Consider the following 19,703-nt stretch of genomic DNA (forward strand, 5'->3'; position numbering starts at 1 on the left):
AAGGAATGGCCATTGGATCTCGCTTTTTATATTTCACTCCTCTGTTCAACATCCATGTCATAGAGCACAAGCACAGGCGACGTAATTTACTATTTCAATTTTTTGAAGTTAATAACTTCAATACTATTGGAGTTCAGGTGTCTCCTTATGCAAAGAGTGAGTCAAATCATTGATTATAATGCTAGAGGTCATATGGTAAATTATAAATTAAACGGTGGCCCTGAATGCAGAGACTTAGCCATCTTTTATCATACGCTGGATTCTTAATCACTGTCAACTCCCTATACTTTCCTTTTCAGTGAGGAGTAGTGATGTTATGCAATGTTACTGTGTAGATCGTGCCCTGTTTTTTCTAGTCCTATTTTGAGAAAATACATATGAGTAAAACTACATTTTTGGTGATGCTCAGTCTTCCCCCAGCAGTTAACATTTCATCTATATTAATGTGACACGACTTTATACTTTGTGGTTCTGGCAGATGGAGGAATGATTTTCTTCACATTTTTCATACGATGAGGAATTTACAGGAGCTGTTTCAGCAATAGCAAGCAGAGGAGGTTTTGATTTGTTTACCTAACATATGTGTCACATATAAAAGGCGATGTCTTTCCACCATAGCTGTTAATAACTAGCAGTTCCAAATGGATATGTGCCAATGCAAAATCCACCACCACGATTAGCAGTAATAGGAACCTCAGCTGACAGCAGCAGGGAAGGCAGTAAAAGTTAAATGCCTGTGTGGATTGTCCCTCCAAGTTAAAACTGGGGTACATTGGCAAAAAATAGCAAAACTCACACCATTGTTACCTCTGACACTGCTCTACTCCAGTAATAATTAAAGAAAATGCTGACGTCTGGGACTCTCTGTTTTTCGCGTGACATAGATCCACCCATGACCAGAATGTGAGTATCGATACCAACAAAACATCTCCAGCTACAAATACCTATAGATGACTTTCTAGTGCTTGAGGATACAAATAGCCTTTTGAAGAAGGTTAGCGTCGAGAGGCACTTGTCAGTTAGGTAGCAGTTACTAACTCCTAGCTGGTGTTGCACATGTGCTCCCACAAAGTCTGCTGTCCATTAAACGACAGCAAGAAATCAATTTTTTTCTGAGTAGAAAATTCTTCCAGGAGCTACAAAAACTCTGCAAAATAGTATTTGTGGTAGTGCTTCCATAGTATAGAATATGATCTTGGTCTGGAACAGGTATCATCAGCGCTGCAATAACAACAAACCCTCCGCCTTTTCATGACCCGTCGCTGAATTATGCTAAACCCTGTACAAACGAAGGAAAAAAATTAGGATTTGAATAACTATTTTATTGCATAATGTTAGCTGACAGAATACATTATAGCTTAGCTCAAGTGTCTTCGGAGCCATTCATGGTTTATTGTCTCACAGTGTCCTGTACGACATACTTTCAAATTATCAAGTATTTTCCATACTCTAGCAACGTGCCTGAGCACTTCAGAAATATTTCAGGCTTAAGAGTTGTCCAGACCTATCTAACCTTTGAATTTGCGAATGCAGTGAAACAGCTGATTTGTAGGTCAGAGTGTGCAGAAGGCACAGCTGGTAACCTTGACCTTGGAGAGGCTCTGCAGCTGCGGTTGCGTTGCAGCATTAGCAGTGACACATCTTTGTAACACTTGGCACCTCCTGAAATGTCCTATCTTAAACTCTGGGTTTGCATCCCATTCCTTGTGTTTAGTATGGACGGATTTAAATCTCACAGGCCAATCAAACATGTCAGTCCTCTCCTGGTCATTCCGAAAGCACAGGGCAACCACACAACAGAAGCTTTGCAAACATATGGGGAAAACCCTGTGGTTTCATCAAGAACTTGAGCTTGTGCATGAATGGGTATGTGCCTAATGGATGCACATAGATCTGGACACTCTTGCTGTGGAGTTTTCAGGGCTAGAGCAATTGCTTTGGTGTTGACAATTAAAAACATCCACGTGAGTAGATGCCTGGTGTCATACGCTGACAATGGTTAGAGCTTCAGTGATAATAGTTTGCCAGGAAGCAAGGCTAGTGAGAAAAAGCCAAATCCAATTAAAATGTTTTATCAGGTAAAGGAGTGTTTTGATGGCAGGACAGAATTATTCACTTTAGACTTTACTCACCATGCAAAGTAAAAAACTCTCCATAAAAAAAAAAATGTGTCCTCTTACCAACAATATGTACTAAACGGTGCTTCTAACTAGTTAGGTCTAGCAGCAACACCTCAGGAGCACTGCCTATCCAGATCAGATGCCGTTTCCCCCAGTTGTAACTGCTCCCTGGTGACTGCCCAGACACTGAGAGTGTTTGTTCGAGCTTGGGGAAGCTCAGTGTAAGGTGTCACAGCTGATGCAGGTTGCCTGCTGGATAGGAAAGGTCAGCCCCTATAAAATCACGAACAAACAGAGCTCCCAGGCAGCTGGAACAATCTCTCTAAAGAACAGGGCTCAGGCTGGGAGAGTGAAAAGCAACCAAAGAGCGTGTGTTTTACTGCTTATGAGAAGTGAGTTTCTGGATGAGTTTAAAGAGAAAATATCCCATGAAGAGAAGTTTATAACCCAAGTGCACCAAGTCCAAGTTTTTCACTGAGACGTGATTGCTTTTTAACTTCATGAATAGCGAATAGGGAAAAACCATGGAAACACATAATAAAACAGTAAAATGAATGCTAAAACTTTTAACAGCACTGAAGGCCACCATAGACCACAACCAAAGATGACAATTCTCTCAAAAGGGCCTTGCCCATCTGCTTTGAACTTGTTGAAACCACAGGAAGGTGTCTACGGGCTTGTGAGTAGATTAGAAAATTGCACTGCTCCCAGAAAAGAAAAAATAAAACAAAGTAAATCCCAACCCTTCATGTCTCCCTGCTGGCTGCAACACAAGACCTTCAAGCCTGGAGAGGCCTTAAAAAGTAGAACACTGCAGAATTTATCAGTAGACACAAGACACCTATCTAACTGCAGGCCTTATATAGAAGGACAAGAGAACCAGGTTGAAGACGAACAATAATACGAAGGGTCAAGGCACCTCTTGCCCACATGAGCTGCTGAAGCAGAGTGTTCATAAAAGCAGGGTTTACTTCTTATAGAAACTGTCTGTTGAAGGACAGGACACGGGGTATTCCTGATTCATCTTGTCCCAGAACTTTATCACATGTAATCTGCATAGTCCGTGTATGACACTTAGCACAGTGAAAAAAGGTCAGTATAAAAATACTGCTCTCTCATTCCTTACCCATACTATGAGAAAAGCACAGTTTATTTTAACAGGAAATAATACTTTATTATAAAATCTGCATGTAAACAAGTAACAAATTAATTGAATAACAGTTAATGGAAGTGCAAATTAACTTCATAAAATGATATCTGTTCTGTATTTAACTATATAATTTGTTTTCTCCCATTCTAATGTGCTTCTACTCCCCCTCCCCACATTTAAGTTTAAAAAGATCTATCATTACTTGGTTTATACTAAAAAGAATGTACGAGCCTGCGTACAAGTTTATGTTTTGCTCTGCAAACGAGACAAGTCTATGGTGATACTCATCATCCTCCTTTATCTTTGCATCTCCGGTATCCACAGGACAAGAGGAAATATAACATATGTACACAGTGAAATTGTGGGCACCTCGAGCCACTTAATTGAAGAGAGTTCATTTACTCGCACACATTGAAACTTAAACCTTTTATCAATGAAGCAGACATTGTAGTGTAGCTTCCAGACTTGCTTGTGCACCTTAAGGCATTTAATGAGAGTCTCAGTTGATAAGTCATTCTTGTTATCACCATGAGGATCATCCACACACTTCTCATAACAGTCAAATGCTTGTTCATCAGCCATGTGCAACACCTGGCCTTGCTGAATGCATCTAAAGCACAGATAAGTCATGGCAAGATTTTGATTTTGCTTTGAAAGCCATCTTCTTATTGTTCTTCGCCACAATTCTCCCGAGGAATCGCTTTGCCTTTTTGCCTATGCTTTCTCTTCTTTTTGTGTTGGCCATTCTCCTGGCGTTGTCTTCTTTACTGTCCTTGCGCAGCCTAATTTGCCGAACAATACCTTCAAACAGGTCCTTGACATTATGATGAAGAGCAGCTGAGGTCTCGATGAATTTGCAGTCGAACACGACAGCACAGGCCCGCCCCTCTGGAAGGAAAGAGAAAAAGGGGAAATGAGTGGAGATGGACTTTTTCTCTTTGTGCGTACTGGCAGAAAAGAAGAACAAAAGTTGCCTTTAAATAAGGAAAAGGCCTTCACTGCCACAACAGAGCTTTACTGCATTGTGGGGAAAATGCAAATTCACACCCATGGTTTTGCCCCCTTACTTTTCCTGGGTTTGTTGTTACATGGTTGGGAATCTCATTTGACCCATGGCACTGAATATAAGGCAACAAGAGTCCCATGGGCAGACAGACCATCCCAGGATTCTTTAAAAGCTAAAGGTGATACAGGAGTGGCACTCAGATGCACGCTTGCTGTTCGATAGTAAACTGTGTGAGGTACAGAAAGAAACAGCTTTTCTGGAAGGTGTTGAGGAATTATGCACCTCTGCCTTGCTGTTACAAGGGAGAGTTTCCATGCTAGCTACAAACAAAGCTGATACAGTCCAAAAGGTCAGGTCATTGAAGAGATAATCAGAGGTCATGAAGTTGCACACCACTGGATTTGACTAGGACTGCATTCAAAGTGCAAGTTGCTCAGTGTTTCAGATGTAAGAATACAACTCTGGAACGTTGCTGCAGTGCAAATTCCCATGTTCAACTTGTGGTAAATAACAGCAAAGTTGTAAGCTTGAGCAAAGTACTGATGTCACCACTAGGACAGGTCAATCATGCACTGAAAAAGGTGATAGCTTCCCGATGAATGCCAGTCAATTCCCTGTGCAGGCATTCAACACAGGGAACAAGGCAAAACCAGAGAACAAGAGAAGGCTCGTCATCAAGGCACTGATATTTCAGAGAATTCTTGGCAGTGAACCAAACTCAGACCAAAAGAAACCCAACAAAACCACCATGTTTAAGTAAGTGAAATTAATATTGTGTGGTTGGCAGGGGATACTGTGCTCTAGTTACCAAAACGCTAGCTGGAATAAGCTGAGAAAATTCCCACTGATTAAAACTGCAGAACATACACAAAAAAGAGTTAAGATGTGTGAGCCTGGTCCCACCAGCTCAACTCAGCCATGACGGAATCACTTCCAGAAGAAAGAGCGATGCACAGGCTCTATGGGATCACCCTCTCCAAAGGCTGCCTAGGTTCTACGATGCTGCAGTCCTGTCCCTTAACAGGCACAGCTCAGATTATCACCTTATGACTAGGAAGTGCTGCTGAACTCAACATACAGTGAAGCAATTCCAGTTAGCACTGGCCAAACCCAAGTCCTACAGAAACTCAGATGCTAAGGCTGCAGCTCTGAAGCACTTTTTCTCCTGTACTGCCGTTCAGAGCTTTGCTCTGTGCAGTCTCAAGTCTACATCTCCACTGGTTCCTGTGGTACCGAGTCCCTCAGCATGAACCAGCTGGCTGGACGTCTCTGCTATGCCTCCAGTCATACATTTTTCTACATCAAAACCAGCCCGTTTCTATTTGCCATGACCCTCCAGAGCCTTCACTACTAATTTAGACATTACTGTATGAATTAACAGTGTCTCTTACCATCAACTGAGACTTCCCGGGACCTGACCAGGTCGCTTTTATTGCCCACAAGAATAATAGGAATGTCTTCTGTTTGCCTTGCTCTTCTTAGCTGGATTCTTAGCTCAGAGGCCTTTTCAAAACTAACTTTGTCTGTCACTGAATATACGATAATATAGGCATCTCCCATTTTCATACAGTGGTTCTGAAGCCATTGGCTGTCATCCTAAAACAAAAGGCAAAAAATAGATTTGTGCACTGAAAAATCTATTCAATTATGTCTGATCAATGATTTAATTATTGGAATCACCTTAAAGATATTTTCTTTGCTTTATTGTAAAGAGTCAGGAAAAGTAAGCCAACCTCCAATTTCTTTTTTTTTTAAGATTGTTATTTAAAATACATTACAAAACAAAACTCTCTTGTTTCCAGAAACAATATCAGGTCTGCACTGATCAGATCACAAATCCCTAAGCATCAAGGGATGCACGCTCCAGCCCTATTCGGGTTTTTTAATTGCCTGTCTAGCCACAAGAAATTAATTGCAGGAGAGAACAAAGGCAGGATGAATTCCATTCTTTAGAAGACCTCTTGGCCTGGAGGTGTTCAACACCAGGCTGGAGGGACCTTGGGCAGCCTGATCCAGTGGGAGGTGTCCCTGCGCATCGTAGGGGGGTTGGAACTGGATGATCTTTGAGGTCCTTTCCAACCCAAACTATGGTAGGATGGTAGGATGCTATGATGTTAATGTCACTGTAACGTTACCGATCTGATCGAGGCAGATGCGGTTGTTCCCTTTCTACTTTTTAGAGCGAACAGTCGAACAGACGGAAAAAGAAAACCCATCTCTGTGCGTACCTGCTCCCAGATATCGAACACCACGAGAGATGCTTCTTCTCCGTCAACGATTATGGACCTGTCGTACGTGTTCCCTATGGGAAAAGAGTCGAGGAAGCGGGCGTTAGGCTCGGTGCCCGCCGCCCGCTGCCCGCGCCGGGAGCGGGGGATGCTCTCACCTGCCTCCTCGGCCTCGGCGCCGTCCTCCACGCCGCCGAAGATGCGCGCCAGGCTGGTCTTGCCCACGCCGTGCTCGCCCAGCAGGATCACCTTGTAGAGGCCGCCGTCCGAGTCGCTGCCCGACGAGGTGACGGAGTCGGAGGAGTCGGAGGCCCAGCTCTGGCGGAGCGGCTGCCCGGGGCTGTACGAGGTGCAGCGCACCAGCCCCGACAGCTCTGCGGGCGGCAGCGCTCCGCGCAGGTCCCGCTCGTCCACGGGCATGCTGCGCCGGTGCAGCGGCGGCTGCGGGAACGGCGTGCTGCCCCGCCGCCTCGACAGCTGCCGCAGCGGCTCCCCGCCGGCCAGGGTCATCGCGCTGCGGGGAGACGGCAGCGCTCAGCGGGAGGACCGACCGGGCACCCGGCCGGGCACCCAGCTGGGCACCCAGCCGGGCATCAGCACCGACCCGGGCATCAGCACGGGCACCGGCACTCAGCTGGGCATCTGCACCGACCCGGGCATCAGCATGGGCACCGTCCCGGGGTGGGCACGGGCACCGATCCGGGCATTGGCACCGGGCACCGGCACTAATCCCGGGGAGGGCACCGGCACCGATCCCGGGCACCGGCACCGATCCCGGGAATGGGCACCAGGCACCGATCCCGGGAATGGGCACCAGGCACCGATCCCGGGCATGGGCACCGGCACCGGGCACCGATCCGGGCATTGGCACCAGGCACCGGCACTAATCCCGGGGTGGGCACCAGCACCGATCCCGGGGATGGGCACCGACCCGGGCACCGGCATCGGTATCACCCGGGCACCGATCCGGGGTGAGCACCGATCCGGGCACCGGCACCGAGCCGGGAATGGGCACCGAGCCGAGCACCGAGCTGGGCATCGGCACCGAACCAGCACGGGCACCGATCCGGGCTGAGCACCCCCCGGGCAAGCATCCGCGGCCGCGCTTACCTGTCGTCTAAGCCGAGGAAGGTCGGAGAGTAGCAGTGCGAACGCCTCCGTGCCCGCCCGAGCTGCCGCCGGAGCCCCCGGAGCCGCCGCTCCTTATGGCCCAGCCCGGCTCCGCCCGCCGTGACGCGCGGCCGGGGGCGGCACCAACGGGGGACCCCGCTCCGCTGGATGCTGCCCGGGATGCTCCCCCGGGATGCTCCCCCGGGGCTCCCGCGGGTGATGGGCGGGCAGGATCCTCCCCGCGTCCCTTTCCCGGTCGGGGATGCGCTTCCTTCCCGGGATGCTTCGGATAACGGCGTGGGAGACAGCACTCCTGTGTCGGCAAGCGGGGAGGCTCTTCCCCGCATCCCTGCTCCCTCCTGGGATGCCTCCCTGATGCTCCCGCGGGTGGATAAGTGCGGGAGGCAGCCTTTCTGTGTCTACGGGCGGGCGGGATCTGCCCCCCATCCCTGCTCCCTCCCGGTCAGGGCTGCTCTCCTTCCCTGGATGCATTGGATACTGGTGTGAGAGAGCTCCTGCTGTACACAGATGGGTTTCCTCAGCGTGCAAGGCTCTGTGCATCGCCCAGGAGCTTAGGTAGAGCGCTGTGTCTGCGGATGAGTTAGGGAAAATACTTGCAAATTGCAATATTTGCATTACTTCGTGCTTGCTTTGCTTAATGATAAGGAGCAGGTTATGAGAAAAGCACCTGTGTGAGCTGAATGCAGGAACAACCACAGAGCCACAGATAAAATGATAAGAATAAATTTATTTTAGTTTCCTCATCGTCCGGGGCAACTCCAAACCAGCACCCAGGAAGAGGGAATACAAGTGGGAGCGCAGGCACCGTGGAGCTCGGTCCTTGCTGGAAATACTGCTGCTTTGCCTGTATCTATCAGGGAAAGGTGAAGCTGTGCTTTCATCTCTCACAGCAGGGCAGGAATCTCAACTGTTGTTTCTAGGATGGCCTCGAGTCAATCACAGGTCTGTGTTGCTTGAACACAGAGGGTTCTACTTATTAAACACACAAGAATAGACAAAGATTAGCCTGATTTGTGTGTTTTTCTACATCCCATGAGCTTGTCAGTGTGTCCACATGTGATGTTAACGGTTTGAGAGGCCATTATAAAACAGAAAGGTCAAATTCTTCCCTTGATTTCACCTGAGCAGCAAAGTGAGATGGTGAAAGTCTTATCTCATGAGCGGCACAGTCATGACCGTGTGATCGGGAGAAGAAACGACTGACCAGATAACTATACTGGTATTCTGAATGGCTCACCCAAGCATCGTGTATACAGTTTACTGTTCACCTAGCAACCGAGACATGTCAGACATTTTACAGCCAAAATAACTCTGGCTCCTGCTCCCAAAAGATTATGGGCTGATCGGTACGGGAAAATCCCTGTGACTCTGTATAGGGATGGTTGCCATCCAATAGGGGAATGTTTAAGGGTTTCCAAATCAGCTGCAGAAAGGAGGCTAAAGAAGGCAAGAGATAGGGAGGTGGTGGGAATGAAGTTACAGACGAGGGGAATAAAGTAGGGGAAAGAAAAGAATCTGTGGGACTGGGCTTTGGGGCTGCATAGCCAATACAATATAGCAACCTGGCTCAGGAACAGCTCATTTGTTACAGCACATTAAACTCCTGAGGCTCCTGGACCGCGACAAAGATAAACATGAAAAATACTTTGAAGGGACAGCCCACGGGGAATGGATATTATTTTCCTCTGAAATTAAGGGAGTTAATATTCTGTTATTTTCAGGAGCTAATTATAATCCTCCTGTCTGTGCTTTTAGGGTGGGTTTGGCCCCTTCACCCTGATAACTGCAGTTTGAAGTGTTAATGTGGCAGTTAAAGATCACCGAGTGCTTGCAGCGTGTTCTCTCTGCCTGTCTCACAAAACAACAACCAAAATAGCCTTGTCAGTTCGAATAGCCAGAGCCTGGTGGTGAAACGGAGTGAGTGCGTCAGTTAACTGCACTGAATTGTAAACCTCTGGTTAGCGTTTTAAATCAAATTTAAATAAGTTATGGGTAGCATCTGAAGCACACCGTGGTTACTTAACTTGGATAAAATGGAATCTCCCAAAGCCTCTTGATAAATCTGGATTTATATACAGTTCATTACGTAAAGACGCTTCCAGAAATGGTTTGCCTTCAGTTCACTTGTTAAAGATTTGAATTTTTCTACTTAAAATGCTCACCTAAAAAATCTTTTAAGTGGGTTTGTGAGTCTTTCAGACCAGTCTTTCCTGCATTCCTTTACTGTGTGTCAGGGTCACACTTTAGAAGTCAGCTTATACAGTGCGGGTATTTTTAATTCTTTTCTGTGTGAAAGAAGGGAAATCTGAGAAGCATCAGAGCCAAAGACACTGTGATGCTTTTGTGCCACATATAGCACTACAGACTGGAACCAAACTGAGAACAGGATTTTCAGTGGCAGGACTAAAAGAGCCGTATTTCATTCCAGGCCTTTTGCTGGTAAGAATTATGGATGTTTTCACGATGTAAATCCTTTATAGACCTGTCTTGGCCAAAAAATAACAGGAAAGGCATATATAAGAGTGCTCAGTAAAACCTTTGAGAGTGTTTCAGCAGGAAAAGTGAAAATAAAATAATACCTAATCAAAATAATACCAAAAACTCTGTGGCCAGGACTTGTTATGTGCCAGCAGCCAAGTGCAACCAAGGTATTAATGGTTATAGAACACCGCTGTGGTTATAAGATACTGCCCGGATCTGGCACTGGGTTCTGCGAGTTGTCCTTTAACGGAAAGTGAGATGGCCTCGGATTAGGTCCCTGGGGCTTTGCTTGTTCCTAGAGGGATAAGTACCAGTCGCACAGAGGAGCGCCGTGCCAAGGCTGCTAGGTCTGTTCCCATCCGCCACGGGATTCGTGTCTGGAACCAAAGAGAGGAGGAGATCACAGGGGTCACGTAGCTTGGTTATCTCCTTTCATCTTGATAGGTCCAGCTATTTTGTGAAGTTGGGAGGCATTAGCAGATAATTTGGATTAATCACTTGAGACACATAGCGTGTAATTCTATTTGCTGCCAATTATTGCTATATACTAATGTGTCCATTACCAGGCACCTGCTGATTTCAGTGGGGTGCGTATGAGACCACAGGTTTGAAATGCTGATTTGTTTCTCTGGAGGGTTTTCAGATCACCTCCTTCCTCCACTGACCTCCATTCCCACATCTATGTCACCGTGCTTCTAACAGATACATTCACTGTAATTTATTTCTATTTTAAAGTGATTTTCATGTCTTGCTTTTCTACTCTTATTTTCTATTGTTCTAGCTTCTACTTCTCTAGGGTTTGCTTTAATTAAATAAGTGCTCGAGACATGTACTGTACACATGATGTTTTTAGGAAGCCTAATATGCCATTGCTTATGTATTGAAATGGCAAGTGGAAATATTCTAATTGTATTGGGTTTTACAGCTCCATAAGAAGGGATTACATTTTTTTTTCAGTTTTATTTCATCTTCACATGATTTTCATTTTCCTTATTTCATATGCTTTTCACTTAAGGTGCCTTTCTTTGTGTTTTACTGTTGTAGCAATTCCAGTTTCTCTTTTCCTGTTGTCTGATTCCTTTCTTACTCTCTCTCTCCTTTTTTCCCATTTCAGTTTTCCTCTAGCTTTTGAAACGTATCATTGTTCCCACCTGGTGCACTCTCTTCATCTGAGTACCTGTCATCTTATGGAAAATTTAAAATGTGTAGTCTAATCCTAGTTTTCCAGTTAATTATTCCTGCCTGGGGTAATAAAGCTTGTGTCTTGGCTTTCTTTATGCTGTATTAGGTGCAGAGAGGTCTAAATGAGAAGCACAGACTTTGCAGGGAGTGCAGTGATAACTGAGCACCTATAGCCCAACACCTAACCTCCTCCCCTTTGAATTTTCAGACAAAAAAGCAGAATTTTAGGGGTTGAATTAACTATGTTATTCTACCTCATCAGTGTTCAAGATTAAATGCCATATTAAAACTATCATTTCTATTTTTTACATCAAATTAACATGATTACTGAGTTCCAGGTTTTGTTTTTGCTGCTGGAAATACCTTGGAATTGTTTCACGTGTGATTAGGAATAGTGGAAATCCTTTGAACAGCCCAAGGACTGGATTAGCAGCAGTGAGGCTGGGGAGAAGGTCTTGTTCTCAGCGTGGCTCTGCACTGGAAGTTGTTGGTTTCTCCTTATTGTTCAGCTCATCTGCGCTGCCTCGAGTCCAGTTCCTCAGCCATTATGTGGGTGAAGTTATTGCTATACAAACTGCAGAGACATCCACAAAGGTCTGTGCTTGCCAAGTTGCGTGAAGCGTTACTCCTGCAGAAGCATGAGTCTGGCCACCTCCCAAATACCTGTACTATAAAAGAAATAGCAGCATCTATTATTATTTTAATTACAGAACTGACAGAGTCTGGCCAGTGGGAGAAGAGGCAGAAGCAGCAGTAGGAAATGTGTTGGGTTTTTTTTAACCTAAGCAAGAGAGAGAGCCCTACAGGGAAATGGAGGAGGGAATAAACACCCAATATTATTTCCTTATCCTGCAAAAAATAAGATATAGTGCAAATGCTTTGTCAAGTTTTCCTCCTCTTCACCCTTAAAATCACAATTACTATGTGCTGAAGAGGCATGGGCTAACTGGTTCCGTTTGTGGGTTGTAGTCAAATACATATTAGACCTTTTCACGTGCAGCATGCAGTGTTTTGCATTATAGTGCAGTTTATATGTAGGGATGTAAAAGCAGGCTGCAGTTTGAACTGTACAAATAATTGTAGCGATGGTGAAGCCTTCAGCCCCAGCGCTAAATCCTTTGTCAGAAAGCCTGATAAATGTCACATCCAGGCTGAACCTGTGTTTTAGCCATTCCCAAGGGAGGGCAGCACAGCTCTTTGGCCAAGGGGCCATGCTTTTCCTCAGAATTACTCTTGCGTTTAATGGCAGGTAATATTTTTGATTGAGTTGGAGCTGCATCTGTGAGAAATAGGAGCTTTGGATTCAATAGAAATCAACATAGCTTGGCGCTCACACAGAGTGCCAAGGGGGAAATGCAGACAGAAACTGAACTAAATCCATTATTATAGCTACAAAATTAATCACACATTAGTTTCTCTCACAGCCGCTGTGCTTCCTCTCTGCTCCAGAGCAGAAATTCTAAGAGTCACTGATAGGTACTGCCAAAGAACACAGTACTGTTTGTGTTTTTCAGGTAGAAAATGATAAAATAGGTAATTTTTAAGTCCATTGCTTATAACAAAAAACAAAGGCCTCTATCGTTCTGAAACTCTTGCAAAAAATAACTTGGGATAAGAATAACTGGAATTGTGGTTCATCTTCCTGCTGCTCTGGATTTCTCACTGCTTTGAGTAACCTCGGATATTTCCGCTATGAGATAACCTCATGACAAACGACTCAGGTGAATCATTGCTCTGAAAAAAAGACACTGCGTGTGGCATATCCAATTTCATTTTTGCCTCTGTAGTTCCCCTACTTCTCTTTTAGCACACTGTAGTAAACTATCCATTTAGAATATATTTGGGAAAAGCAGTCTGTCCCAGTCTAACTTCAAACTTGCTCTAATTTCTAGTTTTTTCAGATTCACATTTACATTTTACTGACATGGTAACGACTTGTGTTATTCCCTGCTCCAAGAGTCAGGGTTTGGATACCCCCTGAGTTTCCTCATCGCTGCGGAACAGACACATTAGCACGTACCGTGTGTGATCAGCTGTTTGCTCCTATTGCGTTTCAAGTTTGGAGTAAAATCAGACCATGACCTAAGATATTTCCATAATTATTTTCTTTTATCACCCCTAATTCCTCTTTTTCAGCATTAAACTTGTCACGGCCTATATGCATGACATACATCACCCGTCCATGAGTGGAATGCTGAATATCCCATTACAATTCCTGTGGGATGTCTACTCCTTAGTGTGGATTTCAGAGGCCCTTTACAAGACATGCCTAGAAGTCTGATACCATGAAAAGGTTTCTGAATTTACAGATCGCGACAGGCAGTTGTTTAAGGAGTTGGCAAAGTAAGTGGCTGGCTCACTGTCTTACTGAGATGGACATAGTGGTAAGGAAGCAAATTGCAAATGCAAGATTTATTGTTTACCAGCAGTAGCTCTTGGCAAGAGGAATGAATCCATTTACAATAACAAATGAAAGGAGCTGTACTGGGTCAGACTCAGCTCACAGCCAGTTTCCAGCAGCTGTTAGTAGCGGATACCTAAAGAATGGACCGTAAGAATGCGATAAACATGACTAAAGCTCCCACACAACTGCCAGGCTAGAAGTATTCCTTTTGTTCAGAGGTCCTTGATGTGTTTTCTGCATATGAACTTTTCTAATTGCTCATATTTTTCTAATTGCTTTTTAACCCATGCAGATTTTGATATCCCTCAACACCCCATTTACTGCCATGTGAAGCAGAGAATAAGATTTCCCTCACGTCTCCTTCATACACATAATGATTTTATAGCTTTCTTCAGTAATTACCTCTCTCAGCTGAGGAACTTGGAGTGTTCAGTCACTCCCTGTATAAACACATTCCCTACTTGCCCTCCTCTTTCCTACTAAATCATTTTAGAAGTCTGGGGACAAGAAGCACACAGATTAAAAACACAGATTATTCAAACTGCATGTGCCCATGAATTTCACAGTGGATAGTGATGCTTTCTTTTGTTAATCCTGAGAATTCCTAGCATCTGTTTACACTGTCAACTGAGCACTGAGTAACATTTTCATGCAGCTGCTGTAATTCTCTTTTATTGAGGAACTAAGGATTTAATAAGCACGGAGTTGGATAGAAAACAGCCTGAAACTGCCCTTGGTAACCTGTAGTCCCCTGAGGAAATGACCAACATGCTTCTAGTGTGCAGGGTCACACAAATCTGTCACTGAGAGAAGGATGTAAGATAGAAACACGATTTGTAGTGTTTCTGACACTATAAAGTGAAACTTTAACTGTGCTGCCCTCTTCTGTGTACGAGGTATGAAAAGAGGACAGCAGTTTTTTAGGCTGTCTTTTCTCCCGTGGATAACTTTGGGTTTGTGTCCAAATACGCATGTGTAATGCTTAAAATCACTGCACCTCATATAAGGTTCCTGCTGGGGAGTGGTGGTGACCAGAATTAAAGCAGAGCTGCCCTTTTGCTTTAGGTGATGAAGTCTGATCTTGTTACCCTTCTAGGGAAAAATCCTTTTTCTCTTTCATTTCAAGAAATGAAAGCTTGAAGCAAGGACAAAAACTCAGTCACAGGGGTGACTTAGAAACTAGAAAGGCTTTACAGTTCTTTATAACCAGTAAAGAATTCATGGTGTTTGCCTGTGGTGGGTGGTGTCATGGAATCGTTCATGTAGGTTGTATAGGAATGTGTCTGTTCCAGGAGAAACTCAGAATCTGCCCAGTTGGGATGTGGCGAGTTTGGCAAATTCCACAGTGGCATCTCAGCAGTAATTGGCATCTTCTTTTAAATGTCCTTTCCTGCTTTGCCTCTGCTGCTGTACAAGATATTCTGATGCAGAACTTCCAAAAGTCTTAGTGTAGAATGATACTAGAATCAAATAAACTTCGCTATTTTCACTTTAACTTTTCAAAGATATTTCTGGGTTTATTCTCGAGAAAGACATGTAATAATAATTAGGATAATCATCATATGCTTCATTACATACCGCTTCCTTTCCTAAAAGTATAGAATAATCAGGACCTGGGCTCAAGGTAAAATACCGAGAGCAAGCATAGGCGAGACTGAGGTAGTAGAGTGGTATGAAGTGTGTACCTTCTGTAAAGAGGGTTAGAACTCAGCACAGTCCTGAAAAATACTATTTAATGGAAGCAAACACAGATCATTTCAAAGCCAGCCCTAAGTGGAAAAGGCTGAGTAAGAACTCAGTGCTAAAAGTCTCTCAGTCCTAAAGATAAACCAGCAAAATCTTGATAGACACACATCAAGGACATTCTACACCCAAACCAGTTACAGTGAAGCGATTAAGCAGCTTCCCCATATCTAGTGAATACCCGTGCACGAAAACCTTTGGCGAGGCAGCTGTGAGCTGAGCTGCTGATCCATTGGAGAAGTGCCAGGGAATTATTGCTCAGCTCCCAGTCTCCGAGTGTCTCCAAGTTTGAGGGCAGAGTTCCCTGTCAGAGGTTTCTTTGACAGGCACTTTGCACTGTAAACCTTTGTGCTTGAGGCATTTTAAATGGGCTCCCTTAAGTTTCCAAATCACCAAAGCTACTTGTATTCAAAGAACTCAGCCATCATCCCATTCTCTGGTGGTAGCAAAATTGAGTATATCGGTTACCTTTCATGACATTTTTCTCGGTTTACAGTTTGGGAAATCACATCAGAATCAAGCCTTGATGGTCTTTCCCCTTCTCTACTCTTACTCACAGCAGTAATTTACATGAAGTAGGCAGACGCTTCCTTGGCATCAGACTCTCACGTCAAAAGCATCCAGCCTGTGACTTCGCTGCCTGCTCATACACCCAGGGCTGCGGGGGACAATGGTCTTTATTCAACAGTTAATGTCAAGAAGAATGTGATGAATGCAGTAAATTGCTTTTCTGCAAAGGCTCTTTCACGCTCACCCCTTCCTTCCATAATCTTCACCAAAGAAAGGGTTATATATTTGCATTACTCCTCTGCTCGAGCACATCGGCACCACCAGAACCGCTCAGATGAATTTACAGCCTTCTAAGGTAACAGCAGCATGTAGCTAGGCAACAAAAAGAATATAGTATTTTTCAGGAAGAAGGACTTTTCTAGATGATCTCATACAGATGCAGTGCTCTTTTTTTTTGCCTTATAAGAAGAAAACGCTTCATCAGAGAAATGAGTCTGTTGTACTGTCATCATCAAGTCATATCGATATATAGGATTCCCTGGATCAGCTATGGAAAGAAAGTAACGGTACATTGCGTGCTGTTCCTACTTATTTCTCTATATCTAGTACATATTTGTAAGGTTTTTTTACAAAGACTAAATCCCATGAACCGTTTTATGGCAGATTTCATTAACCGTCATCCTAATTAGAATGGAATGCTTCAATAATTACCAAGTCAGATGAAATAAATTGTATCTCAGTTCAGCTGAAACCGTGTCAGCTTTAAAAAAGAGCTTTTATGAATGGAAAAGACATCCTGTCATATGTGCTGTCCATCACTATGTGTAGGGACAGAGCTGCTGTGGGTGGTGAACACTGATTTTATGTGTGAGAAGGGATTTTGTTAGGCACCAGCCGGCAAACTGCTGTGATCTAGCAGGTATGGCATAGGAACCAGTGCCGATCGGATGAGGGTGATGAACTCAGCAATCAGAGGATGTCAGAGGTGCCAGGCCAGCTTCTGGGCTTTGAGGGGACCTTCCCAGCCTCGAGAGGTAGCAGGGGCTCTGAGATGCCGGACGAAGACATCTTGCCTTGTTTCTCATCTGGGTTTGTGCTGGCCAGGTCTCAGGACAGCCGCTGGCCGGTGTGAATTTTAGCACCATCTGCCAGGTACCATCGCCAGACCCTGAGCTGAGATTCACAGTCTCAGCTGTCCCCTGTGTCCCACTGCCCCTATGTTTCCTATTCTATATCTCACAAATGTGACTTTTTGTCTGTATATGCAGACTTGCAGAGCTTTCCGATTTTGTTTCCCAGTCTAGGAGCAGCAGGACAGCCTGTGTGGCTGAGACAGGCCGACAGACACAAGGACGCCAGGGAGAACCCAGAGCAGGGCAGTCCCTCTCAAGGTGTCCAAGCCTGTGAGAGCCCAGGCTCTGCACATTGTGGTGTCTGTGGCAAGTATTTTGTCTGATACAGACCTGACTGTAGCTAATTGGAGATGTTGGCAGGTTTTGTGTGTGTATTTCCTCTCTTTGCCTTGTTATTTCATTTGTGTATTCCAGAGCCTGTTCTTTGGGGTGGCTTCCGTTCTTCCCAGCTGGACCAAGGCACGATTCATACTGTGTTGTCTCTTTCTTCTTGTCCTTCTTCACGGTGAGGAAGGGATTGCCCAGTTAGGCATGCAAGCCAAGAGGAGATGCAACTTATCTGTAGGCAGTGGAAGACTCAAGCAGCTCTAAGAGAATAAAACCTGGACCACAGTAAAATGCAAGAGGAAGGTAAGACCTCACCATAACACTCATAGCGAGGTTCTGTTTTTAAGGATTGGTAGAATACATTGTAAGTGCTAAACTAGTCTGATACATTAACCGATGGGTATACAATCTGCATCTAGGCTATAGTGTGTATTCAGCCATGAAGGGCAGAGAACTATTAATTACATGGCTTGGTAACTGTGTAAATACATCTCCTGTGGAGTTAAGAGCTAAGACAACTGATGAACTGCAATGTGTTCGTGCAAATGGCACATGTGTTTAAAGTAGAGCAGTTATGATTGAGGCTACAGCTGAGACAGTGTTTACTTTTTGGTTGAAAAAATAAAGTAACTCACAATTGTTTTACTAGGAATGGTCCAATACTCTTCATGCCCACAAAAATAAATGTGACAGGACTTCATCCCTTCCATGCTAAAAATATAAACCAGTGTATAACATCAATTAAAGCTCCAAGTTTGCAGGATCGGACCCAAAATGGTGAGTTTAAAGGAGAAGGGAAAGAAATAGTTTCATTAAAAGCTCCTGTTCCAACCTCCTAGTCAATTTTGTCATTACTAATAATCATTAATAAGGTGAAATTTGACAGGCTCTTTACATTATTGACTTAAATTTCAAAAACCAGTGTCTAAAATGCATTGTTTTGAAAAACAGTCAGCACCAATTTGAAGAGAAACCATTTATGTGACTCATTCCTAATTATTTTCTGTCTACCTCAAAAGTAGTTGTGCTTTTTAAAAAGTTGGCTGCAATGTTAATGAAACTATTTTCTGATTTGCAGTAATAAAACCAGTTTTGTTCTAGTAAAACTGTTAGGGAAAAAAATTGGACTCTATTGGCATTTATTATTTTTCTCTGCAGGCATTTCAGACTACATGAATTATTTATTTGTCACTTTGCAGGAGAAATAAAAATATTGCTGCTTAGATACCTTCATAATCCTTAGAGAGGGCGTGTGCCAGCTCTTCCATTAGCAGAAGTATAGGAAAATCAAGCTGCCAGGCATCCTGGGGTTAAGCAAACTCCTGACAATCTACTGAGGTTATTTTGGTCAAAGCCATGTGTGACACATCTGATGGGAACCCAGATGAAACTAATTTGGGTTGATTAGGAAAAAAAAAAAGTGCTATGATAAACCATCATCTCAAAGTGACATAAAAACAATGAGGAGGGTCACATCCAGCAGAGTTGGGCAGCGATGGCTTGCCAGCCGCTTTGATTCTCCTCTTGGCTCAGCGTGGACACGGCTGCTGCCCACACTTTGGCCTCTGTGCTTGGGATCTGGCAAGGTGGCATCTCCCTTTGTCACCTTAGAGCACTAGTTTCAAGTAGACTCTTGTCCTGACGATGCTCCTGCTGTTTGTGGCTTTACCTGCAGTGGGACAGCAGAGACTTTCTTGCTCCCTGGAGCAGCAGGAGGGCTCTAACGCAATGGGCAGTGCAAGAGCCCAGCAAGAGAGGGCTGGGGGGACCCACTGGGAATCTCTCCGTTGGGCAGCCAGCGTGCAGGGAACAGGGAAACCAGAGGACTCGGACACGTCTAGTACAAGATAATGGCAGCTCACTTACTGGGGGAGGGGGTCTTCAACAGAAAGTGCAGGGAGAGGATGAGAGGCAGCAGTTTTAAGCTGAAAGAGGGAAAATTGAGATGAGATCTTAGGAAGAAATGTTTTGCTGGGAGGCCCTGGCACAGGGTGCCCAGAGAAGCTGTGGCTGCCCCATCCCTGGAGGTGTTCAAGGCCAGGTTGGATGGGGCTTGGAGCAACGGGATGCAGTGGGAGGTGTCCCTGTTTATGTGCTTCCTAGTAAGTGTTTCTGGCAAATAGTTGCAAGACAGACCAGCACACTTAGGCACACAGGTAATAGGCTCAGCTTCCCCCGGTTTTATTATTTTTGAAAATACCTACCTTTCTGTAGTAACATTTGAAGGATTTTGCTATAAACTTTTCTTGAGTGTAAGGAAAAAGGCTGACTGGCACTTGCCCAGTCTG

General features: G+C 44.6%; 1 protein-coding gene across 1 annotated transcript; it reads right to left on the reverse strand.

The window, feature by feature from the left end:
- Positions 1-3,268: 3,268 nt before the first annotated feature.
- Positions 3,269-7,690, reverse strand: RRAD (RRAD, Ras related glycolysis inhibitor and calcium channel regulator). The gene is made up of 5 exons (XM_069868759.1): positions 7,615-7,690; positions 6,663-7,018; positions 6,505-6,578; positions 5,668-5,872; positions 3,269-4,158 (listed from the first exon to the last, which is right to left on the reverse strand). The coding sequence occupies exons 2-5, from the start codon at positions 7,012-7,014 to the stop codon at positions 3,881-3,883; spliced, it is 909 nt and encodes a 302-aa protein (XP_069724860.1). The 5' UTR covers positions 7,015-7,018; positions 7,615-7,690; the 3' UTR covers positions 3,269-3,880.
- Between the last annotated feature and the right edge of the window lie 12,013 nt (positions 7,691-19,703).

Source organism: Phaenicophaeus curvirostris, chromosome 14, assembly GCF_032191515.1.
Source record: "Phaenicophaeus curvirostris isolate KB17595 chromosome 14, BPBGC_Pcur_1.0, whole genome shotgun sequence".
NCBI lineage: Eukaryota > Metazoa > Chordata > Aves > Cuculiformes > Cuculidae > Phaenicophaeus > Phaenicophaeus curvirostris.